At 41.2% G+C, this 27703-nt stretch overlaps 3 protein-coding genes across 6 annotated transcripts in view; all 3 read left to right on the top strand.

Moving 5' to 3' along the window:
• Window positions 1–404: 404 nt before the first annotated feature.
• slc39a8 (solute carrier family 39 member 8) lies at window positions 405–8418 on the top strand. Its single transcript, XM_010879281.5, has 8 exons — window positions 405–938; window positions 1356–1518; window positions 3367–3536; window positions 3809–3931; window positions 4083–4259; window positions 4965–5172; window positions 5402–5586; window positions 6937–8418. Exons 1-8 carry the CDS (start codon window positions 714–716, stop codon window positions 7084–7086), a joined length of 1401 nt encoding a protein of 466 aa, XP_010877583.1. The 5' UTR covers window positions 405–713; the 3' UTR covers window positions 7087–8418.
• A 2078-nt stretch (window positions 8419–10496) lies between these two features.
• On the top strand, window positions 10497–19099 carry LOC105015843 (probable N-acetyltransferase camello). Of its 2 annotated transcripts, XM_020054042.2 has the most exons (3): window positions 10497–10596; window positions 17106–17446; window positions 17900–19099. In XM_020054042.2, the coding sequence occupies exons 2-3, from the start codon at window positions 17129–17131 to the stop codon at window positions 18281–18283; spliced, it is 702 nt and encodes a 233-aa protein (XP_019909601.1). In that variant the 5' UTR covers window positions 10497–10596; window positions 17106–17128; the 3' UTR covers window positions 18284–19099. The 2 variants fall into 2 exon arrangements, with proteins under 2 accessions (XP_019909601.1, XP_010877584.1); XM_010879282.3 differs by lacking the exons at window positions 17106–17446; window positions 17900–19099 and adding an exon at window positions 14401–16395.
• A 3264-nt stretch (window positions 19100–22363) lies between these two features.
• The window catches only part of dctn1b (dynactin 1b), a 41731-nt gene continuing 36391 nt past the window's right edge, over window positions 22364–27703 (top strand). For 2 of the 3 annotated variants that reach the window (XM_010879286.4, XM_010879284.4), the window contains exon 1: window positions 22365–22838. In XM_010879286.4, coding sequence (XP_010877588.1) covers window positions 22800–22838 — 39 coding nt within the window. In that variant the 5' untranslated portion in view covers window positions 22365–22799. Of the gene's footprint in view, window positions 22839–27703 lie in introns of all 3 variants that reach the window. The other variant, XM_010879285.5, reaches the window with a different exon arrangement.

Here is a 27703-nt window from a genome sequence, read left to right as displayed (position 1 = left end):
GGAAAATAGGAGGGCAATTTACCTTTGAGAAGGGGGTCTCTTACACCGCTGAGCAAAACCGTACATTCGTAAAAACGCATTCTTTTAAATAATAAAACATAATTATACATGTATTTTCCTTTACAATGTGTTACCCATAACTATTGCCATTTCCACAAACACATTTTTCTCCAAACTTTTTTTTCCAGCAATTAGGCATTGAAATTAGGGGGCGTCCAAATTATAATGTATTTGTTTAATAGAAAGTAATCACTTGTTGCATTTGTTTTTATGGGCCAATCGATTACTATTCCACGTAATCCTACGATTTATGTTGTAATTCGGGAATGTAGTAAACACGTTGCCAAGCAAGCGCGAAAGTCACAAAGAACTCATTCAAACTGCTCCACATGTGGTCAGTACTGCTCATGCCGCGGTGATCTTTGAACAGCCTATAGAGCTTTCTAATCTCCGCAACTAGGCTACTGATGGAATTGCCTGTCCTGATAGGAATGCTAATATTTATTTAGTCAACATCTTAGCACCAACAGAGTCGGATGTGCAACATGACCTGTCTTTGAAATGCTTGATTTCGGACAAATTAGGTGAAATGTAACGGAACTGAATGGATATAGTTGTGGATCGATGCACTCTGTTTATGTTTTCTTTTTAGCTCATGCGACGCATCAGAACTTTCTTCAGCGTAAATCCCGGCACAGAGCTCACCAGATACAATGAATCACTTCAGATGGTTACTCACCTCGACGCTACTTTTTATTTCTTCGAATTCTGAACAAGTGGACGACAAAAAGGGATCAGGCTTTCTTGAGGACATTTTGCGGTTTTACGGCGAAAAGGACACAATATCGACAGCACACCTTGAAAACTTTCTACTGTTAATATCAACGAGAAGACCTGCATTCATAGTGGATGAGGAAAACCCTTTGGTTCATTCTGAGGTAGAGCTTATCTACATATATAACTGTTATCCTAAAGTTTTCACTGAAGCACGTATATAAGCTATTATCTGCTTACAGATACCTACTAAAATTGTATTTGATTATTACAGGAACTTCACCCTATCATGTTAATGTATTGGATTATACTTATACTGTTGTAAGTCACTTTCAATAATGACCTGGCCAAATTTCAAGACAGGACAACACACTGAATCAAATACATACACGATAGATAGATTTAATGGACAAATGTACTGGTACATTTAATGGATTGTGGATGGTCAATGTATGCAAATGTCTTATTATTGCAACCACAATCACTGCTGCTTTTCCGTTATAGTCCTGAAGGTGAAACCTCTCCATGGTCCCAGGCATAATGTTGACAGTAATGTGAGAGCCTCTCTTGTCCCCCTGCAGTGTCTCTCTGCGGGACAGATATTGTCCCACTACGGGTTGACTAACGCCAGTCAACTGACTGTTGAGCATCTGGAGAGGGTCTGTCCTGCTGTGTTGACTCAGGTGCTGCTGCCCTCTTGTCCTTATAGACCCCCCAGAGTCCCGAAGCTTGTTACCTACCATGGTGAGTACTAAACCTCAGAGTCCTGAAGCCTGTTATATACGGTGGTGAGTACTAAACCCTATAGCCCTGAAGCCTGTTATCTACCGTAGTGAGTACTATATAAACCCTACAGCTCTGAAGCCTTTTGTCTTGCATGGTGAGTACTAAACCCTAGAGTCCAGAAGCCTGTTATACCATGGTGACTACTATATAAAATCTACAGCCCTGAAGCCTTTTGTCTACCGTGGTGAGTACTATATAAAACATACTGCCCAAAAGGGGCAGGACACTATATACCTGTTAATATAGTTTGATGTATACTCAAGTGAAACTTTGCATGCCATTATTTCCATCCAACACATTTTAATAATTCAGACAGTTTTTTTTATTTTATTTGTTAAAATAAGTTAACACAACATCTGCAGGCAACAAACTGAAACTTACTGAAAATATTACAGTAATATGGAACTATATCCTCAGTGGGCTAAATACATTACAGTAATATTAATGTGTATCCTCACGGGGTCTGAACACATTACAGGAATATACAGTGGATATAAAAAGTATACACACCCCTGTTAAAATGCCAGGTTCTTGTCATGTAAAAGAATGAGACAAAGATAAATCATGTCAGAACTTTTTCCACCTTTAATTTGACCTGTAACATGAACAATTCAATTGAAGAAAAAACTGAAGTCTTTAAGGGGGAAAAATAAAGAATTCACAATAACCTGGTTGCATAAGTTTTTCTTTGTAGGTCACATTAAAGGTGGAAAAGGTTCTGACATGATTCATCTTTGTCTCATTCTTTTACATCACAAGAACCTGGGATTTTAACAGGGATGTGTAGACTTTTTATATCCACTGTAGACCTGTATCTTCAGGGGAGATGAAAGCATTACAGTAATATACTGTAGATCTATATCCTCAGGGCGCTAAACACATTGCAGTAATATAGACCTATATACTCAGAGCTTAACACATTAAAGTAACATGGATCTTTATCCTTTGGGGCTGCAATGTGACATTTGATTATTTGCACTTAAAGTAAAGCAGCATGATGCACCTGTGGTGTTGCTATACCTGAGACATTGTTCTATAATCAAACCTCATTATGGTCTTGTAGACAGAGCAGGAATGTCTATCTGGGTTTCTTAGAGCACACCCCCCCACACCCCCCACACACACACACACACACACTCAGAGACACGAGCACACTCAGAGACTCACACACTCAGACACACACACACACACACTCAGACACACGCACACACACATTCAGAGAGAGAGACACACACACACTCAGAGACACACATACACACACAAACTATTAGCCAGCTGATGACAGGAAGGCATGCATTCCTGTGTCCAGTTCAATGACCCTGGCAGCAATTTGAGAACAATATTGTCCTAGAGTATGAAATTATTATAATATGGACCATGGTCTAACGTAGGGAGCTACAGATTGATGTCTTAATGTTTTAAGGTTAATAATTAAAGTATTACTATCTACAGTGCACGATAGTAATATTCCACTGACAGTGATTTGATATATAGGACATACTTAGTGGACTCTGAGCTCTCCGCTCTTTTCTCTCTCACTCTTCCCTCTCCCCTCATACTAACAGGTTCTACACCAGTGGCAGGTTATATTTCAGGAACAGGTTATATTTCAGGAACAGATTATATTTCAGTAACAGATTATTTTTGAGTAACATGTCATGTTTCAGTAACAGGTCACATTTCAGTAACATATCATATTTCAGTAACAGGTCATATTTCAGTGGCTGGTCATATTTCAGTAGCAGGTCGTATGTCATATCAGTAACAGTGTATGTCGCTGCCCTGTCTTTCCCCTCTCCTGTCCAGTCTGGGGTTATGGCTTCCTGTCAGTCACTGTTATTAATCTGGCTTCCCTCCTGGGCCTGGCTCTCATCCCCTTCACCAAGAAGCCCTACTTCCCTAAGGTGCTTACCTACTTCATTGGCTTGGCAATCGGAACGCTCTTCTCCAACGCTGTGCTGCAGCTCATCCCCGAGGTACGACTAAGCAGAGGAGAATGTACCTGTTAACATTAATGTGTCACTTTCTCATCTTTTTGCGGCAGCGTTTTCCCCCCCTAGATGTTGGATGGAGTGAATAATATTTCTGTGTTACAGTTTTAATCTTTTAAGACTGCTATGGTTGAACGATTATGTTAACTGTGCAAAAACTCAGTGTACTTCCCAAAATCCTTGTTGGACCATTTCCATGTGTTCCTGCTTATATTTTTGTACCTTCAATTACCACCTCAATGCTTTTCCATCCACAGGCACTGGGTTTTGATCCCAGAGCAGATAACTACATTCTTAAAGCCATTGGAATATTTGGTGGATTTTACCTCCTGTTCTTCACAGAGAACATATTGAAGATGGCATTGAAAACAACATCTGAGGTATGATACTGCATACCGTATGCCTGAACTCTGATTAGTTATAAGCTAACATCAGTTAGCAGTGTAGCGTATGGCCATACGTAACGCCCGTCTCTCCTGATCTTGAATCCATCTTGTGCGCTGTGACTGGTTGTGTGTCTTGTTTCTGAAGCATGGACACAGCCACTTCTCTCCAGAGCACCAGAGACAGAACTCGCTTCAGAATGGAGACGTGTCTGAGAAGGAGGTCTCCATTGTCCTGACTAACATCAACACCATTGGCATAGACAGGACCAACCCAGATCCTTCAGACTCAGTGACGGAACCACCTCCTCCACCCCCCTCTCAGGTACCTCCATCCCCCGGTCAGATCCCTCCGCCCCTATATGTACCTTTACCACATCAGGTACCTCCACCCCTCATGTCAGGTACCTCCATCCCCCTTCAGATACCTCCGCCCCTATACGTACCTTCACCCCCATCAAGTACCTCCACCCACATGTTAGGCACCTCCACCCCATGTCAGATACGTCTACCCCAAAGTGTACCACCTCCCTTCTACGCAAATAAATGGACATGACGCCGTCACACTGGGCTAAAGAATGGGACACTGTCTGCTACACAACTGCCCCGCTAATCACTATGTGTCCTATCTCCCATCCAGATAGGAATTCTGGGATTGTTTCCCGGAAGAAAATGACAATGTTCATATGTCCACCGTTTACACACAGAAATGGTCATGCCGCAAACATGTGCGTTCCTCTGTATTCAGACGTCATGGTAGACGGGAAATCTGACGGGTTTTACTGCCATCCATTCAGGGACGTAGCTAGCGCTTGTGTGGGATACTAGTCACCGGTTACCTTGTTAGCTTGTTTGATGACTCTTGGGAGTTTTGTCTTGTTATTTACTGTGAGGATGTTTCAAGGAGCATTCAACAAGGGACTTGTATGCTGTGGCTAAAATGTCGTTTTTGACGTTGAAACCTTTCCGCTTCTGTAGGAGGAACATACTCCTCCGCGACTCCTCCTTGACTACTCTAACTCGTCAACAGGAGGTGCACGTCAACACAGTGATGTGTCATTGGCTGCGGGGTCCGGGCATTGCCAATATCAAGACGGTGGCCTGGATGGTCACCCTGAGCGACGCGCTGCATAACTTCATCGACGGCCTGGCCATTGGAGCCTCCTTTACGGTGTCCATCGTGGCTGGATTCAGCACCTCCATAGCCATCGTCTGTGAGGAGTTCCCCCATGAGCTGGGTGAGGGAGTGGCCAACCAGCCCGTTGTGTATTGCACATCTAGAGCAGGGGTTCTCCAACTGTTTAATTCTGGGGGGCAAACATATGAAAGACAAGCCAGTCAAATTCAGATATTTTTTTCACTAATTGACTGTTTTTACAACCAAAAGATCTGATTTGATCAAAAGACCAATTGTCCGGTTCCTCGTGTTTCTCTACTCTAAATAAACATGTTCTTCACTCTCTGTAGGGGACTTTGTGATCCTGCTGAACTCCGGGATGAGTATCCCCCAGGCAATATTTTTCAACCTGCTGTCTGCCATGTCCTGCTACATCGGCCTGGTCTTCGGCATCCTGCTAGGGAGCAACTTCGCCCCGAACGCCATATTCGCCATTGCTGGTGGCATGTTTCTGTACATTTCACTGGCGGACATGGTAAGTGACGTCATCATTATGACCCCTGAACCCTGAACTCCTTCTGCCTAAGGGTTATTAGGTATGCAGGAATCAGAGGGGGCATTGGTGTGATTAGGGTGTCAGAAAAAAACTATTTTGTCGCTCAATAGTAGGCTATATTGAGTTATACATAACTAAAAGGATAGTTATAACACAAATGCCTTAACGTAAATATTCTGTAGTTGTGTATTTATGCCTGTATGTAAAGGCTATTAAGTTGTGTAGTTATGTCTCTGTATAGATATTCGATGGTTGTGTGTTTAGTCCTCTTTGTAAAGGTTCTGTTGTGGAGATAGGCCTTTAAATATAGGTTTGGTTGTATGGACAGGTCATTAATTAAAGGTTCTGTTGTGGAGATAGGCCTATAAAAATAGGTTTTGCTGTATACACAGGCCATTAAGTTAAGTTAAGGTTCAGTTTTGGAGATAGGCCTTTAAATATAGGTTCTGTTTTGTAGAGAGGCCTGTTAAATAAAGGTACTGTTTTGGAGATAGGCCTGTTAAATATAGGTTCTGTTTTGGAGATAGGCCTGTTAAATATAGGTTCTGTTTTGGAGATAGGCCTTTAAATATAGGTTCTGTTTTGGAAATAGGCATTTAAATATAGGTTCTGTTTTGGAAATAGGCATTTAAATATAGGTTCTGTTTCAGAGATAGGCCTTTTGAATACAGTTTCAGTTTAAATAAAGGGTCTGTGGTTCTTCAGGGATTGTAGAAAGGGCTCATTATTGAGATGTATCTCCAGAATGAGCTAGTGTAGAACCAGAATGATCCAGTGTAGAACCAGAATGATCCAGTTTAGAACCAGAATGATCCAGTGCTGCTCAATGGTTTCTCAGTACACCATACTGTTATACATTATTGGTTACTGCTGTCACAGCTGTCTACCAGTAAGTAAAATGTTTTTCCTATTGGGCGAACTGTAGTCATGTAGGCTTCTTCCCAGTGAGCAAAATTGGGTTATTTAGACTTATTTAGCCCTGGCACCCACAGCGCTCAGTGGTTTACCAAACCGTGGTGGGGTGATTGTCTGTGTAATGTCACTTTCCATAAGACATCTATTGCAATTAGAAGTGACTGCATGGAAATTAGTTAGGAGATGAAGAAATATTTTTTATCAAATGTCATGAAATTATTGTGATTGATTGGAAACGTGAAGCAATCCCAAATGTTATCAGCTGTTTTTATGGATGTACAACAATCCAGGGACACGGTCGTTCTTTTAAATGACATAACGCTGGGATTACAGTGAAGTTTAATTGCGAATTGAAATTAATTAGATATTGACCAGAAATGAATTGGATATGTAAATGTTTGGTTGTGATTTCAGTTTCCAGAGATGAACGCTGTGATGAATGAACAGAACGGGTCGACGTTGACTAAAATAATCTTCTTCCTGATTCAAAATGCTGGTCTACTCACCGGGTTCGCCGTCATCCTACTGATCACCATGTTCGCTGGAGATATCAACCTGGGATAGAGTGAGATCACAGGAAATAACATAGCAGCCAAAAGTCTGTTTTAGCATGGGCAACACTCCTGGGGGTTTTCATCATCTAGAAGAATTCAACTGGGTAGAACTTCCTCTGGGTCAAGGAAGGATCACCCTATCAATTAAACTGGTCTGGTACACTTCCTGACTGTAGGTGACAGTCTATCTGCAATGTTTGTTTACTAAACAGAAGTAGTAGAAAATAAATATTTAAGAACAATAAAAAGGAGAATACTGCCCATGCTCTTACAGACTCCACAATGAAGCATACAGAGGGCATATAGACACTATAATGAAACATACAGATGTCATACAGACTCCATGTTGAAACATACAGATGTGATTCAGACTCCATAATGAAACATCTACAGATGATACATACTACATAATGAAACACACAGAGATGATACAGACTCCAAAATGAAACATATAGAGATGATTCAGACTCCATAATGAAATATACAGAGGTGATTCAGACTCCACAATGAGACATATAGATGTGATTCAGACTCCATAATGAAACATACAGAGGTGATTCAGACTCCATAATGAAACATACAGAGTTAATACAGACTCTATAATGAAACATACAGAGTTAATACAGACTCTATAATGAAACATACAGAGGTGCTACAGACTCCATAATGAAACATACCGAGGTGATACAGACTCCATAATGAAGCATACAGAGGTCATACAGACACCATTATGAAACATATAGAGGTCATACAGACTCCATAATGAAACATACAGAGGTGATTCAGACTCCATAATGGAACATACAGATGTGATTCAGACTCCATAATAAAACATACATAGGTGATACAGACACCATAATGAGGTATAAAGAGCTGTAACAGCTTCTATAATGAATCATACAAAGATGTTATGTCTATTCAAATCTAAACTACATAAATATCAGATGAAATGGGGGCCCTGTTCTGAAGCATCAGATTTTAGCCTCACCATATTTTACTAACATTCTGCAGAATTCTACTCATTCCTATGCAGGGCTGCTCCTGAGGAGTACCAATATGGTGGACTGTGGCTTAAGAGCCTGTGATGGGCCAAAACATATCTTTAGCTATATAGCCTGAAAACAAAGCTGCTTTTATTTCGTTCCAGTTCAATCCTGCGTCGAGTTGGGCAGTCAATGTGAAAGTCTTGTTTTACACACAAACACTATTTGTTTACTAGCAAAGGGAATAATTGTCCTTTGTTTGTTGGTTTGTATGTTTTCATAGTAATTTGCCATTAAATAAGAGGGAACAATCGTGTAGCTATTGTAAATGTAATAAAGAAACAATATATGCAATCATACATCTTTTAGTAAATAATTATTTCAGTCTGTACAACATTGCTGTGACTGTAATTTAACAAAGGGATATACTACTATGTAGGAATAAGCTATGGTAATTTTAATAATCAACTAGAACAACCAGGGATCAGGGGGGCTGTTGACATAATCAGCCCTGGGTTTAGGGGAATCCTCTGGGCCTCTCCTCTGTTGGATGAAATTTAGATTTTTATGATTAGTTTACTTGCAGAAAAAATTTAATTAAATCTTTGTACATATGTAGCCATGTAAATGTACACATTTTATGTTTTCCAGTCATAGGAAATAAACCTAGCTTAAACTTTATTTATAATGAATGTTTTGTTCAGCTAAACTCTGGTCCATACGTAAGACATTTTCCCCTACGCTGCACTTGCATAACTAGCTATGTGGGAAAACATCAGGGCCCAAAACCCAAAGTCAGAAAAAATTAAACTATAATATATTCTTAAGCTAGAAAGATTATGAGTAAATATTTAAAAGACTGATGGCACAAATTTGTATTCCAAGTATCAGACCCCTTCACTTTTTCCACAATTTGTTATTTTGCTGCCCCATTCTAAAATGGATGAAATAGTTTTTCCCCCCATAACGGGGTGATGTATAAATCAACCTTTAGTGTATCATGTCTTGCTGTTGCTTACACTTTGGGGTTTCATGCTGGGTATCTTTAAAAGCACTTTGTGACGACTGCTCATGTAAAAAAGGCTTTATAAAATAAATTTTGATTGGATGATTTAGTCTGTTTGCTTTTTCAAAATAAATGTTATTAACTTTAACCGTTTGCAAAACATGCCTGTTATGGATCATGGCACTCCCCGTGTTATGCCATGAACTTATTTTGCTTTTATTACAAAAAAGATACTTGACTCCCATTTCTATTCAGTGGTTTGTGGAAAGGTATTTAATCATGTGTGAGCAATTTTATATCAATATCATCTTTAACATGTTTAGCTTCCCATTTGTAAGACTTTTCTACATACAAGTAAGTCAATTCATCCCCTTTTTTTAATGATGTTAAAATAAAAGGCTTAACGGAAGAACTACTTAATCTTACGGTCAGCCAATTGAAGACAAGAAAAGCGGAAGTTAAAAGCGGAAGTTACTAACCACCACCATAGACATAATAATTATTAGACATAATAATTATTATGTCTATGACCACCACAAAAAAAAGTAGTAGCCTCATGCTGGCAACATTAGAGATTCCGTAGCAACAATACAACTTCCTGTTTTCGGAAATTTGTACAACTTCCGCGGTAAAACGAGATTTTAATAATATTAAATGTATCGATTTTGACTCATTGCTTAGTGTATATTGTGAAAATGGACTGTAGGAAATGTTCAGGAGAGTGGATAGAGTAATTATATGCAAATAAATCAAGGGGCACTGTGTATTTGCAATTGTTGCTGGTGTTTTACTCCGCCCACCCCATTGGCCACAAAGTATTTCCTACAATACATGTATGTATTTCATATCCATTGAGTTACATTGTGGCCAATGGGGTGGGTGTAGTAAAACACCAGCAACAATTGCAAATACGGAGTGCCCCTTGATTCTTTTGCACATAAACACTCTATATAGTCTCCTAAATATTTCCTATAATACATTCACTGCGGCGTATAGAATAGTTTTTTCTGTATGAGTCAATATGTATTTCATATCCATTAAGTTACATTGTGGAAAAAGAGGGTGTGGAAATATTGTGTTGCTAGATGTAGCACACCGTTCCCCATGATTAGACAGGTTGGTCTTACTCTACACATTCTCCTGGTCATTTCTTACACTGCTTTCTCTGTGGAATATTCAATAATTTATGAGCTATGAGGCAATATGTAGTCCATATTCTATCATTGGCATTGTCTGAATTTTACCCTTGAACGTGTTTTAACACCCACTTTTTATCGAAATTACTCTTAAATATGATCATATTTGAATTGTTGTCAATGTTTTGAGAGGTACATGATTTCAAACAATTAATAAACTCAATTTATCTCCGTTTTTAAGTAATTCGCTGGTCTCTTTTATTTTGAAGATTTCCAGATTTCCGTGACCCGGAAGTGTTTCTTTAATGTTGCTCACAAGACGCAAATCACAAGACGTTGATAAAAAAGTACTTGATTCAGTTGGATTATTTTTCTCTCAGCAATATCAAAATCAGGTTGGTTAACTTTTACAAACATTGTTTTGATAACAGCTGAAATATTGTAGTAGTTAGCTAATGTTAACCAGCTAACAGTTAGTCACTTGCTATTTGCAAATCTGATTAAATTATTGTTCTGTTGGTTAATATTATTCGGTTACTAACATACCTAGCTATACAATCTTTTTGAAATGATGTTTATTTTGATATCGCATCTTTAATATCAAGGAAAAACTACATTTTACTGTTCAGGCGACCTACGTCTTGAGAGCAACATGATGAACAAAGCGTTCGTGGGTCACGGAATGTTGGATTATTTAAAATCACGTATTGCTAGAAAAGTGTTGTTAACTGTATATTTATTTTTTATCTTAACATTAACAACAATTCTTTTTTCGTAAATATAAGTGACATTTCCATAAAAGTAGTTTTTTAATGCATGTTCCAAGGTAAAAAATGTTGACAATGGCAATCAATGTTGAAATACCTATTGCCTCAACCTATTTCATGTGCTGCTCTAAATGTATTTTAAGAAATACTGAAAAGAATGTATAGAGTCAGAATATGGTGTCAAATAATGGGTCTGAGTCTGTGCTACATCAAGCAACACTATATTCTCTAGCCCCCAACGCAAATCATTGTAATACAGAAGAATACTAAATATTCACATAATGACGCCCTAGATTTAATATATCAATTACTTCTCTGTTTACCACATATAGGCATCAAAATGCATAGTGATAGCTGTAAAAATGTACATGCTGTAAAACAGCATCTCACACAATGACCACTACAACCCACATTTTCAACTTTGACTAAACATGGACATATCATCAATTGATCCTACTTTTCTAACCAATCGCCAATGGGGGTGTACCCAGGAAATGCTGTCTATGTGATGGTGTGATATGTACTTCAGGTAAAAAAAAAATCTATGTTTTGGCATTTCTGGTCAGTGCTGGATTGATTTGGGCAAAGTACAAATTTTTTTTGGCATGAATTTGGAAGATGTTAGAGTAAGTACAGAGGTGGTTATATATTTCTCTGAACTAGTTACTATAAAGCGTTGAACTAGTCTGGATAAAGCGTGGCCCATTTAGATTTTTCTAAATTCTACATCAGCATTTTCAAAATGCCATTAGCAATTACTTCAGAGCTAACTAAGTGAAACCATCTCCTCAGTTCAAAAAGGCCATTTGCTGTTTTACAACATTCCATTGAGCCACAATTTCATACTCTGTGGATCAAGAACAACTTCATAGTTGTGTAAAGCACATAGTTGAACATTTTGTTCAGGATGTTCTACTCTGTACTTTCCTAGCAAATTGTCTACTCTACATTCACAGTCTAAACATGGCCACTGTGATACGCAGGCTGTGTATGGCTAGTCTACAAAACAACTCGTAGTAGAACCAAAATTGTGTACATGTCATGACCAGCTTTGGCACAAAATTACACTTAGACATCTAAGCTGTCTGTGGGCTATACTTTAGAATGACTAAACAAATTGTGGCATAAATACATGTCTTGTCTTCTTGCATATGAACATACAAGTAATGTAGAACTTCTCAGAAATAAGTAATTAACTTTGCCAGTGCAATGTTAAATGCTGTTCCTCTCAGTAGAAAAACATTCCTGTGCCAATTCAGAATAAAGTGTCTGTACTGAATACTGAGGATGTTCATATAATTTGCAATGGACATTGGTTTTTATGAGGCAGACTTCTATAAATGTCAGTGGGGTGTGGAAGGTGTCCTATTTCTATAGACTCAAGTCCTGTGGTCTATTATCAGCCTGATTTGCCCATGGGCTAAGTCCATTTAAAAAAAGTAATGTTATTAACACTTGGACCTATTAGTATGATTCTTTGTTTCCTGATATTGAAGTGATTTCTTTTGAAGAAAATATTGTGCAGTGATGAATCCTGTCCCTTGAATTTAAAATAAAATGACATGCAAAATTATATACAGTGGATATAAAAAGTTTACCCACCCCTGTTAAATCGCCAGGTTATTGTGATGTAAAAGAATGAGGCAAAGATAAATCATGTCAGAACTTTTTCCACCTTTAATGTGATCTATAACGTGAACAATTCAATTGCAAAACAAATTGAAATCTTTGAGGTGGAAAAATAAAATCTCACAATAACCTGGTTGCATACGTGTGCACACCCTTAACTAATACTTTGTTGAAGCACCTTTTGATTTTATTACAGCACTCAGTCATTTTGGGTAGGAGTCTATTAGCATGGCACATATCTTGACGTGGTAATATTTGCCCACTCTTTGCAAAAGCGCTCTAAATCTGTCAGATTGCGAGGAAATCTCCTGTGCACACCCCTCTTCAGAACACCCCTCAGATGTTCAATGGGACATCCAGTTCTTGGTAATGTCTCTGTTGTGCCATATTTTCTCCACTTGATGATGACTGTGTTCCATGGTATGCCTAATGCTTTGGAAATTCTTTTGTACCCTTCTCCTGACTGATATCTTTCAACAATGAGATCCCTCTGATGCTTTGGAAGCTTTCTGCGGACCATGGCTTTTGCTTTGAGATGCAACTAAGAAAAAGGCAGGAAAATCCTACTAGAACAGCTTAACTTTATTTGTGATTAATCAGATTCACTTTAAATGATGGCAGGTGTGTAATTACTTAATTTTCCCCCCTCAAAGATTTCAGTTTGTTTTTCAATTGAATTGTTCACATAATAGGTCACATTAAAAGTGGAAAAAGTTCTGACATGATTTATCTTTCTCATTCTTTTACATCACAAGAACCTGGCATTTTAACAGGGGTGTGTAGACATTTTATATCCACTGTACTTGTAGTAGTTAATTTATAGATCAATAGAAATAAGGATATTGAACTTTCTTCACTAGTTTAAATTCTTTCAGTTTTACTGATTTACAATGATATGCAGGTGGATGCTTCAGCAGGCATGGGCCTGTCCACCATAAAATTCGACCAATACATCTACAGCATTCTGACGGCATGTTCACACTGAAACAATGGCATCAGTATTATTAATGATTAATAAATCAGTGGCACAACATTGAAAATGTGTCACGGAACACCTGAATGATCGCGGTCAGGTGTTGAAATCATGAGTGCTGCATAGTGATTGGGTGCATGCCAGCTCTTGTGAGATAGAAACCTGGAATGTTGAAGACAGAAAAAGCTGTCTACATCTACAAAATTATGAATGTTGAGAAAAATTAACTGCTTTTGATGCAACGTCCTGCATGCTACCTTCAGGAAAATAAGTTTCCTTAACACACTAAAAACAAGACAAATATTTGGAGCGGACGTCTGCAGATTGAACCAACCCCAGTATTAGATGTGTCTGCCTCACAGCCCTGACCTCGGGAAGGACAGGAAGCCGAAGGGACCAAAAAAAGACTAAGTCAAAAGAAAAGTTGCAAGTCCTGCAAAAACCTCGGGAGAATGGCTTTAAATGATTTCATAAGGATACTAAAGCTAATTACTTCGGTTTTGTATTCAAAGGAAGCCACACCAAATAGTGACTTGGCTTAAGGACACAAGGCGCTTTTGTTACCAAACATTATTATTGCTATAGATAATTAGCTATTTATATGTATGCCACAGATCCAATAAGAATTTGGCTAATTTATCATGGTGTCTAAATTCAAAGTATCATGTGGTGTTATATTACTTTATTAATAAAGAAAATTACGTTAGTAGATGATAGCGTGTGTGCCCACCATTTCAGCAGATCATCATTCACCTAAGGTGGGGGAGTAAGGTTTAGGGGTTAGGGAGGCGAGAGGACTGTCAGCTTATACAGTGTTGTCTTTATTGAAGGGCCAACAGCGGTGCCAGACCTCAGCGCCATGTCGGGCCTCACCATCCGGAGGTACGAGAACGACGACGACGAGGCCGTGAAGGAGATCTTCACCATGGGCATGAGCGAGCATGTGCCCTCCTCCTTCGTGCACCTCCTCAAACAGCCCCTGACCCAGATGATCCTGATGGGGACATTCTGCGCCCTGATGGCCAGCTCCAAGTCCTTCCTGCTGCCTGTCGTGGCCGTCACACTCCTCCTGGCCGGCGCCAAGCAGCTCATCGGCTACCTCTTCAGCAGCTACATCAACGAGTCCCTGAAGAAGGACCTGAACCGCATCAGGGAGACCTACCTCGAGAGCAAGGACGCGTGTTTCTGGGTGGCCGAGAGTGACGGCCGGGTGGTGGGGACGGTGGGCTGTCTGCCCTGCAAGACACAGCCAGGCTGCATCGAGCTGAAGCGGCTGTCCGTGCGGCGTAGCCACCGGGGGCTGGGCATAGCCAAGGCCCTCAGCCGGACGGTGGGGGACTTCACCAGGGAGAGAGGCTTCCCCGCCGTCATCCTGTATACGTCCGTAGTGCAGACGGACGCGCAGAAGCTTTACGAGCATTTGGGCTACAAACGGCTCCGGGAGTTTGTTATTCCCGAAACCATCGCCAAACTCACCAACTTCACTGTGATAGAGTACAGGCTGGACTTAAATGCGGGGGGGGAGAAGGACGACTGAAACCTCCGGGGGTGACTCATGCTTGTGAGCAGGCACACAATATAACACACACACACAGTGGAAATAACTAGTCACCTCCATAAAATAGCACACTTAGTTACATTTAAAATGTGGGATTAAAATAGATTGTTTCATTTTTGTATGATCTCTAAAACCTCTATAATTTTCAAGGGAAGGATCATTCTGAGAAAAGACATATGCTCATGGAAAATAACCCAGATATACCTTGATTATTTTTACCCCCTGAATTTATACCCCGAGTCAATACATGTCAGAAACATCTTTGTCAGCGGTTACATTTGTCTTCTTAGGTAAGTCTGAACTCTTTACACACCTGGCTTATTTCCCCATTATTCGTTCAAAGCCTTATCTAGGCTTTGTGAATGTGTCATGGTGATCATGGACAGGTTGAAGTATTTTTTAAGAAGTTGGCCAATCAAGCATTTGCTGTCTTCTTGGAAAGCATCCAGAGTAAATATCAGCCTTGTGTTGTGGTTTCATACAAAGTTTCCCATGCTTTGCACTGTCCCATTTCTTTTAATCCCGAAATCCTTTTGGGGAATTTAAATTTTTCTATCCCTCCATTTGGCGGCTCATTGCTAACGTTTCAGTGTTGTTTAGGTCACATTTGATGAGTTACGATAGTTTTTTTGTTTTTGTTTAGCAAATTGTTAATCCAGCCCATTTCTTTTCTCATCACGCCAGCCCAAAGAATTTAGAAGAATGTATTTGTGTTTTTATAAGCCATAATTACACATTTGAAGAATTATGTCTGATTGTATTCTTTTATCCATCTCCCAATAATTTTCCTTGCTTATAGTTGAATCTGTGGTATATATTCATGAGGGACTTTACCAATGTTGTATGTTTTGGGGACAGAACAAAAAAAAGCAGAACACACAAAAAAACTGAACATGAATCAGTTCCTTAAAACACCACATTATATAAACTGTAGAAAATCATATAATGGAACTTTAAGTTTCCAAAAACAAAATCTAATCTACTTTGGTTTTGTTTCTGCGCTGCGATACTTAAGTGTTTTGATAACTTGATAAAAGATGCCTGGACACAGATCACCTAACCATGAGGGATTTGCTGCAGAAAAATGTATGCAGAATCAGTCCGTCTATGTTCAGATCCATTTTGCTCGGTACAAGCGAGTGAAAACGGGACATGCTCTATTGCTTTTAATGGGCATTTTACTAATTATTTATTAAACTAATTACTGTCAAAATGTGCTTTCATATTGTTTTGACGTTTTCTCTAAATTAAAGCGTTTTAGATCTTTTGTCTGGTTCCTTTACTGTGTTGTTGCTCATATATGATATTGACTCGGTACGGAATGTCCAGTCTGTTGTCAGTACCGTGGGCCCAGTCTGTTCACCAAATTCTGGGCCTTGTCTGTCAGATTTACCTTACTGTGGGTTCAACTTTACTTAGTTCATTTTACTCTCAACCTCAAATTCAATTCCAATGCCGATTTTCATGGTTCCTCTTTAACCAGAGACAGACTCAGACCTGGGACACCAGTTGCAATTAATTAAAAGGAAAAAATACTCAACATGGGTTGTCCAGACCGTGGCTCCAGTCTTAGAATAAATAGGCTTTTTTTTTTTAAAATACATATTTCACACCTTGCATTTTGGGATGCTGAATTGTTTACATTTGCTTAATCTATAAGTACCATAACATCACACCTCATTTAGCCAAGAAATTCCAAGTTTGAAAGCAAATGACTTTGATGACATGTTGCACAAATGTGCTCACTACATAATACACCATATTGTCGTAAGCGTTTGTAAGTCCAGCAGCGCCACTTACAAGCAGTGAACAAAAATGATGGAATGCATATTGAATGTTTCATTTGTTATTTCACAGTACATTAGTACACAGTACATCTTCACTGTATTTTAGCTGAAGACAATCAGGTGGAACCACCACACCGCCTCTTGTAGTAGGAGGTGTGCCTTGTTCCATTAAACTGTATTTTCTTCACAGGGCTGCTCGTGGGTTCAGAAGATATGGTCTGTTATCAAATCCGTAGATACCAGGATGAAGACTACGAGGTGGTCAGAGAGGTGTACGCCACAGGGTTCGTCGAGCACCTGGACGCTGTGTGTTATCAGGCCCTCAGGCAGACCTGGATACAGCTTCTTCTGCTCAGTCTTCTCTGTTCCGTCCAGGCCCTGTCTGGCTCTCTTACTGCTATGCTAGCAGCTGCTGTCATGGCGTTGCTAGCAGGCCGCGAGGTGGTACGGTACCTGCTCAGCCAGGGGATCCAACTAGGCCTCCATGAGGACCTCCTGGACATTAACACCTCCTACATGCGGGAGGGACAGGTGGGATGTTCCTCCTGGATATTAACACCCACATGCAGGAGGGATCGAGATTCTCCCACCTCCAATGATTTTTCACCTTTCTAGCTAAGTGTGCTGAGCAGTCCCCAATGAAAGAGTGGCCTTTGATATCCCAGGTCAAAAGTTATGCATGCGGGGGTGTAGAATTAGGGCAGGATGGGGGGGTCATGACCCAGTGTCCGAAGTGATTTGTTTTGGCAATAAATTGGAGGAACTGTTTTCTTCAGGGTCAACGCCCTTTTCCAGAGGTTCCTCAACCTCGTCATCAAAACACGTAATTTATAACAACCAGTTAAAAGCTGAGCGTACCTTACAAAACTGCAGATAGACACAAATAGAGGGGGGGGGGGGGGGTGGAAATTAGCAAAAAATAAAAGGCATCCATACACCTTGACGTGAGTAACCGTAATAATGTGAATAATATTCCTATTGTAGGTGTCCTGCTTCTGGGTTGCAGAGAGCCAGGGGCATGTGGTCGGCACGGTGGCCATACTCCCTGCCGCCTCCCATCCCGGCATCTGGGAGCTGAAGCGGATCTCAGTACGGAAGGAGTTCAGAGGTCATGGCATCGCTAAAGCCCTGTGTCAGACGGCACTGGAGTTTGTGGGGTCTCGCGGCGTTGTTGACATTGTGCTGTTCACATCCATGCTGCAGACGGATGCCCATAAGCTGTATCATAGTATTGGGTTTCGTAAGGTGGAGGAGTTTGTCTGGCCGTCCCTCCCAGCCAAGATGATAGGCTTTATGGTGTTTAGGTATGTTTATAGAGTGCCTCAGCGTCAACCTGTGGAGCCTGACACAAACACATCCCTGGAGTGAACAAAATCCCATATTAATCAGTACCCATCACACGGGCCCTGGCCAGTTAGCGGTGAATGTTATATCAAGAACGTGATGCTGGATGGCTTCAGGTTGCAGTTTTCCCTGTGATAGTTTTTCTTCTAGTTATTATATTCGACAGTATGCTAATGCCTTTGTGACCAAAAATATTTGTTGTTGTTGTCTTTTCTTGGTGTCTAATTGTTTTGAATTACACTTTTATTCAGAACCGAGCTTTACGCTATGATCTTATATAATAACCGTTGTTACGAAGTAATGTAACCAATCAGGCGTTCTGACGTAAGCCTACACGACCACGGGGTGTCGCCAGCATCTCGGACGAGGGGCCGGGAGTCGGAACCGAAGTGTGTTGGAACCAGTTAAGCAGTAAGTCCGCGTATGTAGTCACATGTCGCAGAGCAAAGCATGTTTGAGTTAACAATGTGTTATATCGCGAAAGACATGAGGAAGCGTGACTAAGTTGGCAAGATAACATCAGCATTTGGTTCATCTGATTGGAAGGTAGGGAGTGTCTTGATAGCCGCCGGGGGCAGCCGTCAGCATGGGTGATTGGAGCGAATTGGAAAATGACGAAATGTAACTACGTGCATACTATTTGCTTTGACGCAAAGTGGCGCATCTTTCTCGGGCCTTGTGAGGTAGAAGATGCGCTCTCTGTTTGTGAGGTAGCGGGTTCCGGGGGCTCCTGAGAATTTTGGCGAGCGCTGAAAGCCAGGCGCGTCATCACACGGCACGTCACTGTCAGGCGTCAGATTCACCGTCCCATTGCCGAGATGGTCTTTGTACTAGAGGGAGATAGGCATTTAAATAAAATATTTTAAAAATGCGTTGTTTATTGAATTTACGTTTTTTCTTCTCATGGTGTTCCTCTGATACGATTTTAATTAATAAAGGATCTTCCGTGGGTTTTGCAAGAGCCTCTATTCCCACCAATGTGGATGGGCCACCCTGATGCCCAGGCAGCTAAAAGGCTTTACAGCGTCAGACATACTGAAAGCTATCACAGCAAAATCAAATTTGACCATTCTAATGACATGCTGGCTGCAGTTTTCTGGTTATATTTAAACAGTGCATGCTGCTTATGAGAGAGTAATATTCAGTCTGTATACAGTTGATCATCGTTGTGATATCTGCTTTTTTGAGTAAGTCACTAGATGCCACTATATGTATTTTTCAACAGCAACTCTCCAGTCTGAGAGACTCACTGCCCTTCTCTGATCAGGCTCATACTGACTTGAATCAGTCCAGTGTTCTGATCTGACTCAGGCTAATTTGATGGTTGTGTAGGTGAGAGGAGGGTGTACCCCTGCCATCCACTCCTCATGAACACAGAATTGTTCATACAGGTAATAGAAGCTTTGACCTGAGCACTAATGTTGTGCACTGTATAGGGAGTAAGTAGCTTTGGCCAGGACCGTAAAGTCTTGCACCATATAGGGAATAGCATCCCCTGTCCTGGTCTTGCCTCAGATTGTACATGTATCAGCAAATCTGTGGTGGCAAAACTCTAATAGTAGCCCTTTATATTTCTCCCTGTGTGTCCTTTACGCGAACAGATACCTAGATGTGCAGATGGTCAGGCTGGACTGAGAGCCTAACTTTGGATTTTGCTTCTTTTGCAAAACTCATGAATAGAATAGAATGTAGAATAATAGAATAGAATGTAGAGTAAAAAGCCTGGTGCGTGCAGTTAGCTGATAAAGACCACTAATCCCAGCTGTATATCTGCCAGTGGAGAGAATGGATCTCCACAACAGAAAGGCCTGATTCTCATGAAACCAGTTTTTAACTAGGGCAGTGGAACATTGAGTTTGAAAACCATGAAAATTGCCAGGGTAACAGCTGTCCTTTTGTTCTACCAATTCAAAGCCATCTGAATGCTTCCATAGATAAAATCAATCTTCTCTGCCATCACTCTAGCTATTTAGCTACAGTTACCTTGCAGCTACCTGCCATACCACTCATATATATAAACAGTAGCGCATTGAAATGATGAGTTACTTACATAAGTTACTTACATAAGTTACTTAGTTACAACAAAAGGCAATTTGACAACTAACAATGTAAATTATACTTTACACATTTTGTGACGTTTCGGGAGAATCACAATGGAAGCCTTGCTAAATGACATATTTGCACCCATGCAGTGTCAGTGTGTCTATAAACAATGTCATTGTGTCTGTGATACTGTGTCAGTAAGTTTGTGGTGCTGCCTGTGGTACTGTCAGTGGTAATGTGTACGTTTGTGTGTGTGTGTGTGTGTGTGTGTGTATAGAACAGAGCTGGTTGGCTGGGACAACATCACCTGGGCCTTTTTTCTCTGTTCTGCAACAACAACTTACTGGAACTGAACTTAATGGGATTGATGACGTGAGGAGTTTTTTGTAACAACAGAGGATACATTGTATGTATAAGGTACATCCAGGTGCCACGACATACAACAGATAGGACAAGACATAAAACCCTTCACTACGACACAAACCATAAGACATCACTTCACTACAACACATACCATAAGACATCACTTCACTGCAACACATACCACAAGACATATCACTTCACTACAACACATACCACGAGACATATCACTTCACTACAACACATACCACGAGGCATATCACTTCACTGCAACACATACCACAAGACATATCACTTCACTACAACACATACCACGAGACATATCACTTCACTGCAACACATACCACAAGACATATCACTTCACTACAACACATACCACGAGACATATCACTTCACTGCAACACATACCACGAGACATATCACTTCACTGCAACACATACCACGAGACATATCACTTCACTGCAACACATACCACGAGACATATCACTTCACTGCAACACATACCACAAGACATATCACTTCACTGCAACACATACCACGAGACATATCACTTCACTGCAACACATACCACGAGACATATCACTTCACTGCAACACATACCACGAGACATATCACTTCACTACAACACATACCACGAGACATATCACTTCACTACAACACATACCACGAGACATATCACTTCACTACAACACATACCACGAGACATATCACTTTACTGCAACACATGCCACAAGACATATAAATTCACTACAATTGAAAACATCTAAAAACTTAGAGATCAGGAGTAGGTTCAGCCAGACGCGCCCTAGCGATCTCAAGAACTGTTGTTAATGCAAATGAAAGATTAGTGGGTACAATCAGGGGTCTTGTTCTAAACGGTGTGTTTGTTCTATCAATGTCTGAACAGACTGTTCATGCTACTACTGTGTGAGGAGTCTGTTAATCTTGTCAATGTCAGAACAGCAGATGTTTAATCCTATCAATGAGTCTACAATTTAATCGCAATAACATTAACATAAGAACAACTTGCTCTGGCTGTGCCGTAAGGTGAAACACATACGCACATCACTTTGGCCAGACCACTGACTTGGAAGGTGCATTAACTAATGTGCCTGGTAACTGACATGGCCCTCTCCGTCAAACAAGTGCTGTTGCTGGTGATAGTAGAATGATTCTGTTTATGGAGCTAAAAGGACCCACAGAGCCAGACTTCCTACAGTGCCACTGACTCCCATATACATTGAGCAAGACGTCGTCCTTAGAGCTCTGTGGCCATGGGGAGTCTGGGTCGAGGGGGTGTGTCATTACCTTGGAACGTGACATTTCTATCCAATTACACGTTATAACATGTATCTCGAATGCAAACTGGCCTCAATTTTCATTCATCTAAATATAACTATTGTAGTATAAAAGCAACGGAACAAACCCTGTCAGTGTACTCACTTCACATTGGCTCTTTTAAGTGTTTTGTATTGAAATTACATAATACAAAATACTAAACTGAAATAGCAGGATTAACACATGTTCAGTAGACATTTTGCAGACCAGTGTTGTTTTGCAGAATAAACACACCCCAGGTTAGAATAGAAAGTGAACACACCCAGGAGCCTGTCTGTCTTTAGGACCCAGTGGCTGCCTGGGCATCCCTCCTGCAGAACAGCAGGCAGAGGGAGCAGACACCAGCGCAGCGTCGCCTCACTCAGCAGATGCACTCGCAGCACAACGACCCTGCCTGCCTGTCGTTTCTTTCTCTGCTGGGTTTTCTTTTCAGTCCATCCCTCCATTCATTTTCTTCTCTCCTGGCCCGGCGATTTGTCTGAAGGCCGAGTCGGAGGCTGTTTTCTGTCAGACTGGTGTGTCATCCAACCGTCTCTTGGCCATTGACGCCTCCTGATGCCGCCGGTTGGCTAGGATATTTCTGTGAACGACCAGGAGGACATCCCGCCTGCCAGGGGACAGGGAGGTTGTTACTGGGAAGGCCTAGTGGTGGCTGACCGAAGGGAGGATTGGGAGGAGGACGGTGGAGAGAGAATCCTCACTGAACCCCATCCCCAGTGGTACCCCAGAATAACCCCCGCCCCTTCCTTCAGTTTTACCACACTTCTCATTGCAACAGAAAGACCATCGGAAAGGCAGCATGTCATCTCAGACAACAAGGAGGAACACATACACAAGGGTGAGTGGTTGTCTGGGTTCTTCTTTAGAGTGTTTGGGCTGGCTCGGGGCTTCCTCAGGGGATAGGGGCTGGCTAAGGGCTTCCTGAGGGCTAGTGGCTGGCTAGGGAAAGGCTAAGGGCTACCTCAATGGGTGATGACTGGCTAAGGAATGGCTAAGGGCTACTTCAATGGGTGATGACTGGCTAGGGAACAGCTAAGGGCTACCTCAATGGGAAATGACTGGCTAGGGAACGGCTAAGGGCTACCTCATTGTGTGATGACTGACTAGGGAACGGCTAAGGGCTACCTCAATGGGTGATGACTGGCTAGGGAACAGCTAAGGGCTGTCTCAGGGGGTAGTGCCTGGCTAGGGAATGGCTAAGGGCTACCTCAATGGGTGGTGAATGGCTATGGGCATCCTCAATGGGTAGTGACTGGCTTGGGCAGTGGTTCCCAACCAGGGGTACTAGGACCCCTGGGGGTACTTGGCCTCTCCACAGGGGGTACTTGAAAACACTCATGACAACATAGGCTTACTAGTGAAATTAACATGAGGGGGTACTTCAGGGGTACTGATAGAAGTGCAAAAACATTTTGGGGGTACAGTAACTGAAAAAGGTTGGGAGACACTGGGCTAGGGGATGGCTGAGCGCTTCCACAGAGGACAGGCGCTGGCTAGGGAATGGCTAAGCACTACCTAAGTGGGTAGTGCCTACTAAACGGTCTCCAAAGGGATAGGGGCTGGCTAGGGAAGGGCTACGGGCTACCTCAGGGGGTAGTGGCTGGCTAGGGAATGGCTGAGGTTTTCCCCAATGGATAGGGGCTGATACTTGTAGCAATTTGTGTGACTGCCTGTCTGGTACATGTTGCCAGGATACTGTGCTGTACTGTACTGTTAAAGTTACTGCAGTCTGTCTGATGGATGCTTATTCTACATATTGTCAGTATGCTTTACTGTTACAGTAACTTGTCTGATTGGTACATATTGTCATGGTACTGTACTGTTACAGTAAGATGTCTGATTGGTACATATTATCAGGGTACTGTACTGTTACAGTAACTTGTCTGATTGGTACATATTGTGAGGGTACTGTACTGTTACAGTAACTTGTCTGATTGGGACATATTGTCAGGGTACTGTACTGTTACAGTAACTAATCTGATATCTATTGTCATGGTACTGTACTGTTACAAGTGAGATGTCTGATTGGTACATATTATCAGGGTACTGTACTGTTACAGTAACTTGTCTGATTGGTACATATAGTGAGGGTACTGTACTGTTACAGTAACTAGTCTGATTGGGACATATTGTCAGGGTACAGTACTGTTCCAGTAATTCATCTGATTGATATGTATTGTCAGGGTGACTAGACTAGTCTATTTACTGTTACAGTAAATAGTCTGATTGGTGCAGTACTGTGTAGAAGTCTTAGGCACCTCAAATTCGAAACAAAGCCATTTATTTGGGTAGTAAGTGTTGGTAAACATATATACACAAATATATATGTTGTTTTCCTGGCGTGTTGTTGTCAGTTAGTCAGCCTGCAGAGTTCAAAGTGACCTCCTGGTAGTGGCCATCCACTGGCTCAGCCTCCATTGCATGACATCACACATTCTGTACATACCTGACTACATTGGTAAAACAAATGGCACTCTGTTTCATGTACCCGAGCTCTTGTCAACTGTACCACAGAGGATGTGATGCGTTTTGGGGAGGGCCATGTGTGGGGTAGGAGTAGTGGTAAACGTAGAGTGGTATTGAATAATTCAGGAACCCTTCTAGAAACATGGTGAACTTGGCCGCCTCCAAATGGCATTGAATTCCCTATTTAGGGCACTAACAATCCTATGAGTCCAGAATGAGTGCATTATACAGGGAATAGGATGCTATTTGGGAGACATACCAGGCCCAGGCAAGGTAATGTATGAAAAATAATTAATATTTTATTACAGCCTGGTTGAGCTTTTCAGACTAGTCTAGTCATCAGCTCGTCCGTAACTAATCCCCGCTGGTCCACCAAACATCTTAATGCTAAGAATGCATAGACAATACAGAAGTGATCCCCAGTTAGGGTTGCCAGATGCCAGTTACTTTACCAAAATACTTTATTTCAGAAGTCCCAGTTGGAGGATTTCTTGTTTTTTGCTTTTGATTCCGGGAATCTTCCAACTGGTAGCTTACATACCATACCATCATCTTCCGCTTATCCGGGGCCGGGTCGCGGGGGCAGCAGTCTAAGCAGGGATGCCCAGACTTCCCTCTCCCCAGACACTTCCTCCAGCTCTTCCAGGGGGACACCGAGGTGTTCCCAGGCCAGCCGGGAGACATAGTCCCTCCAGCGTGTCCTAGGTCTTTCCCGGGGTCTCCTCTGCTTACATTGTTAATTCTTGAAATAAACACTTCCTTTGGCCATCATTCTTTTCAGTTCTTTGCTCCCAATGACTGGAATTAATTGCAAAAGACTCTCTAACTTGACACTTTTATCACTCCTTGCTCCTTAAAAAGCAATTAGTCTGAGCTGCAATCTGATCGCCCTATTTGTATATATTTCGCATTGTATGGTGTAACTTATTGATGGAATTTATTAATTTCTTGCTTATTCCATTTTACACAGTGTTGTTTATTGTATTTAATGTAGGTGAAACAAAGTGTTGTCTTGTTAAACAGTTGTTATGGTAGGTCATCATTGTAAATAAGTATTGATTCCCATTGGCTTACCAGGTTCAATAAATGTTAATTTAAACTAATACACACACACACACAGCATATAAAAACCTTATAACGGAACATAGAATGTACTTACCAAAATATAATTCCACACCATAACTTGTAATTAATGTAATACCACAGATAACAATCAATGTCATAACACACCATTGCATGTACTAAACATAATATCAAACTTATTACACAATAAAATGTGTAATACCACACCATAGTGTGTAATATCATACTACACTCATAGCATGTAAGAAAAGTAATACCAGACAATGTTTTCATTTTATAAGTATCATACAATACCACACCATAACAGGTACTAAATATCACAGCACACAGCATGTAATAAACATAAATACCAGATTATGTAATAACCATAGCATGTAATACACATAATACTACAACATGTAATAAACATAATACCACCATATCATAAAATACCTAACACACAATGGAAACACAGACCGAGCATAGGCCACTGCTCAATTTCACCAGTCATTTTCTCCACTATAGGCTGTATGGGCATTGCAGTGGTCTCTCCACTGTATCGGCTATATAGGCTGTGGGGGCATTGTGGTGGTCTCTCCACTGTGTAGGCTGTGTGGGCATCATGGTGGTCTCTCCACTGTATAAACATTATAAGCAGTGTGAGCATTGTGGTAGTCTTTCCACCGTACAGACTGTTTAGGCTGTGCAAGCATCGTGATGGTCTCTCCACTGTATAGACTATATAGGCTGTGTGGCCATCGTGGTGGTCTCTCCATTGTACAGGCATTGTATAGGCTGTATGGGCATTGTGGTGGTCTCTCCACTGTGTAGGCTGTGTGGGCATCATGGTGGTTTCTCCACTGTATAAACATTATAAGCAGTGTGAGCATTGTGGTAGTCTTTCCACCGTACAGACTATTTAGGCTGTGTGGGCTTTGTGGTGGTCTCCACTATATAGGATTTTTAGGCTGTGTAGGCATTGTGGTGGTCTGTCCACTGTATAGGCTGTTTAGGCTGTGTGGGGATCGTGGTGGTCTCTCCACTGTATAGGCTGTTTAGGCTGTGTGGGGATCGTGGTGGTCTCTCCACTGTATAGGCTGTTTAGGCTGTGTGGGGATCGTGGTGGTCTCTCCACTGTATAGGCTGTTTAGGCTGTGTGGGGATCGTGGTGGTCTCTCCACTGTATAGGCTGTTTAGGCTGTGTGGGGATCGTGGTGGTCTCTCCACTGTATAGGCTGTTTAGGCTGTGTGGGGATCGTGGTGGTCTCTCCACTCTATAGGCTGTGTGGGCATTGTGTTGGTCTCTCCACTGTATAGGCTGTTTAGGGTGTATGGCCATTGTGGTGGAGTATTCACATCACTTCAGTGTAGAGAGACAATGTGCTGACAAACAACATAATAGTAAGCAGATTAGTGCTTTTTCTTCAGGGGGTGTGAGAACACCATCACACTTTTCTGAGATAATATCTTCAGCTGCTTCACAAATGACACCCTAATGTGTATATATAGTGCACTCCTTTAGATCACCCTAATACCTAAGTAGTGCTTAACTTCTGCCCAAAGCCTTTAGGGATAGGGAGTAGTGTGTAATCTAGGCTGTACACCAGGTCTAACACATCATACTGTATCTAGCTGTGTTTCCTGCTGAGTCATATTCAACAGCTCTAAACCCCTTCCTGAAAATCTAGGCCTATACTAGAGGATAATGAGATGATATATGCTGGTTATTCCCTCCCCGGATTACTGTACTAATGCTATGTATTCACAGCAGGACACCACCTACTGTTGTTATTAATATTATTTTTAATGACCACTGTGGTCTTCCAGTTTATTTTCCATTGCTGAACTTACTGGTACTTTCCTTCTAGTTAATGTACCAAACAGTTGATTTTGATACATTTTGTTTATGTCTCTGGATCCAATTGTCCAAAACTTTTGGCACCCTAAAACTGAGGTACTATGTACAAACTGTTCTGTGATTTTTAAATGGCCTAACTAAGTTATTGTATCATTTCAAATCCAAACTGCTGGAAAACAGCCAAAAAACAAAACACTGACACAACCCATTGTCGTAAATGTCTTATTTCGAGTTCTACATTAATTACATTAACTGACACAAAAGAGATATGACAGTTGTAAGAAATGCTCAATATCATTCAATGCTTCAGCATATGC

Source organism: Esox lucius, chromosome 15 (genome assembly GCF_011004845.1).
Source record: "Esox lucius isolate fEsoLuc1 chromosome 15, fEsoLuc1.pri, whole genome shotgun sequence".
NCBI classification, from domain to species: Eukaryota; Metazoa; Chordata; class Actinopteri; order Esociformes; family Esocidae; genus Esox; species Esox lucius.
The sequence above is the reverse complement of the archived record's forward strand: the minus strand, read 5'-3'. Positions and strand labels throughout refer to the sequence as shown.

Excerpts from the sequence above, each read along its gene's own strand:
- LOC105015843 (XM_020054042.2), top strand. The coding sequence starts at position 17,129 with ATGGTCTGTTATCAAATCCGTAGATACCAGGATGAAGACTACGAGGTG. Across the intron at positions 17,447-17,899 it reads CCTACATGCGGGAGGGACAG|GTGTCCTGCTTCTGGGTTGC; the intron begins GTGGGATGTTCC and ends TTCCTATTGTAG.
- slc39a8 (XM_010879281.5), top strand. The coding sequence starts at position 714 with ATGAATCACTTCAGATGGTTACTCACCTCGACGCTACTTTTTATTTCT. Across the intron at positions 939-1,355 it reads ACCCTTTGGTTCATTCTGAG|TGTCTCTCTGCGGGACAGAT; the intron begins GTAGAGCTTATC and ends GTCCCCCTGCAG. Across the intron at positions 5,587-6,936 it reads ACATTTCACTGGCGGACATG|TTTCCAGAGATGAACGCTGT; the intron begins GTAAGTGACGTC and ends TTGTGATTTCAG.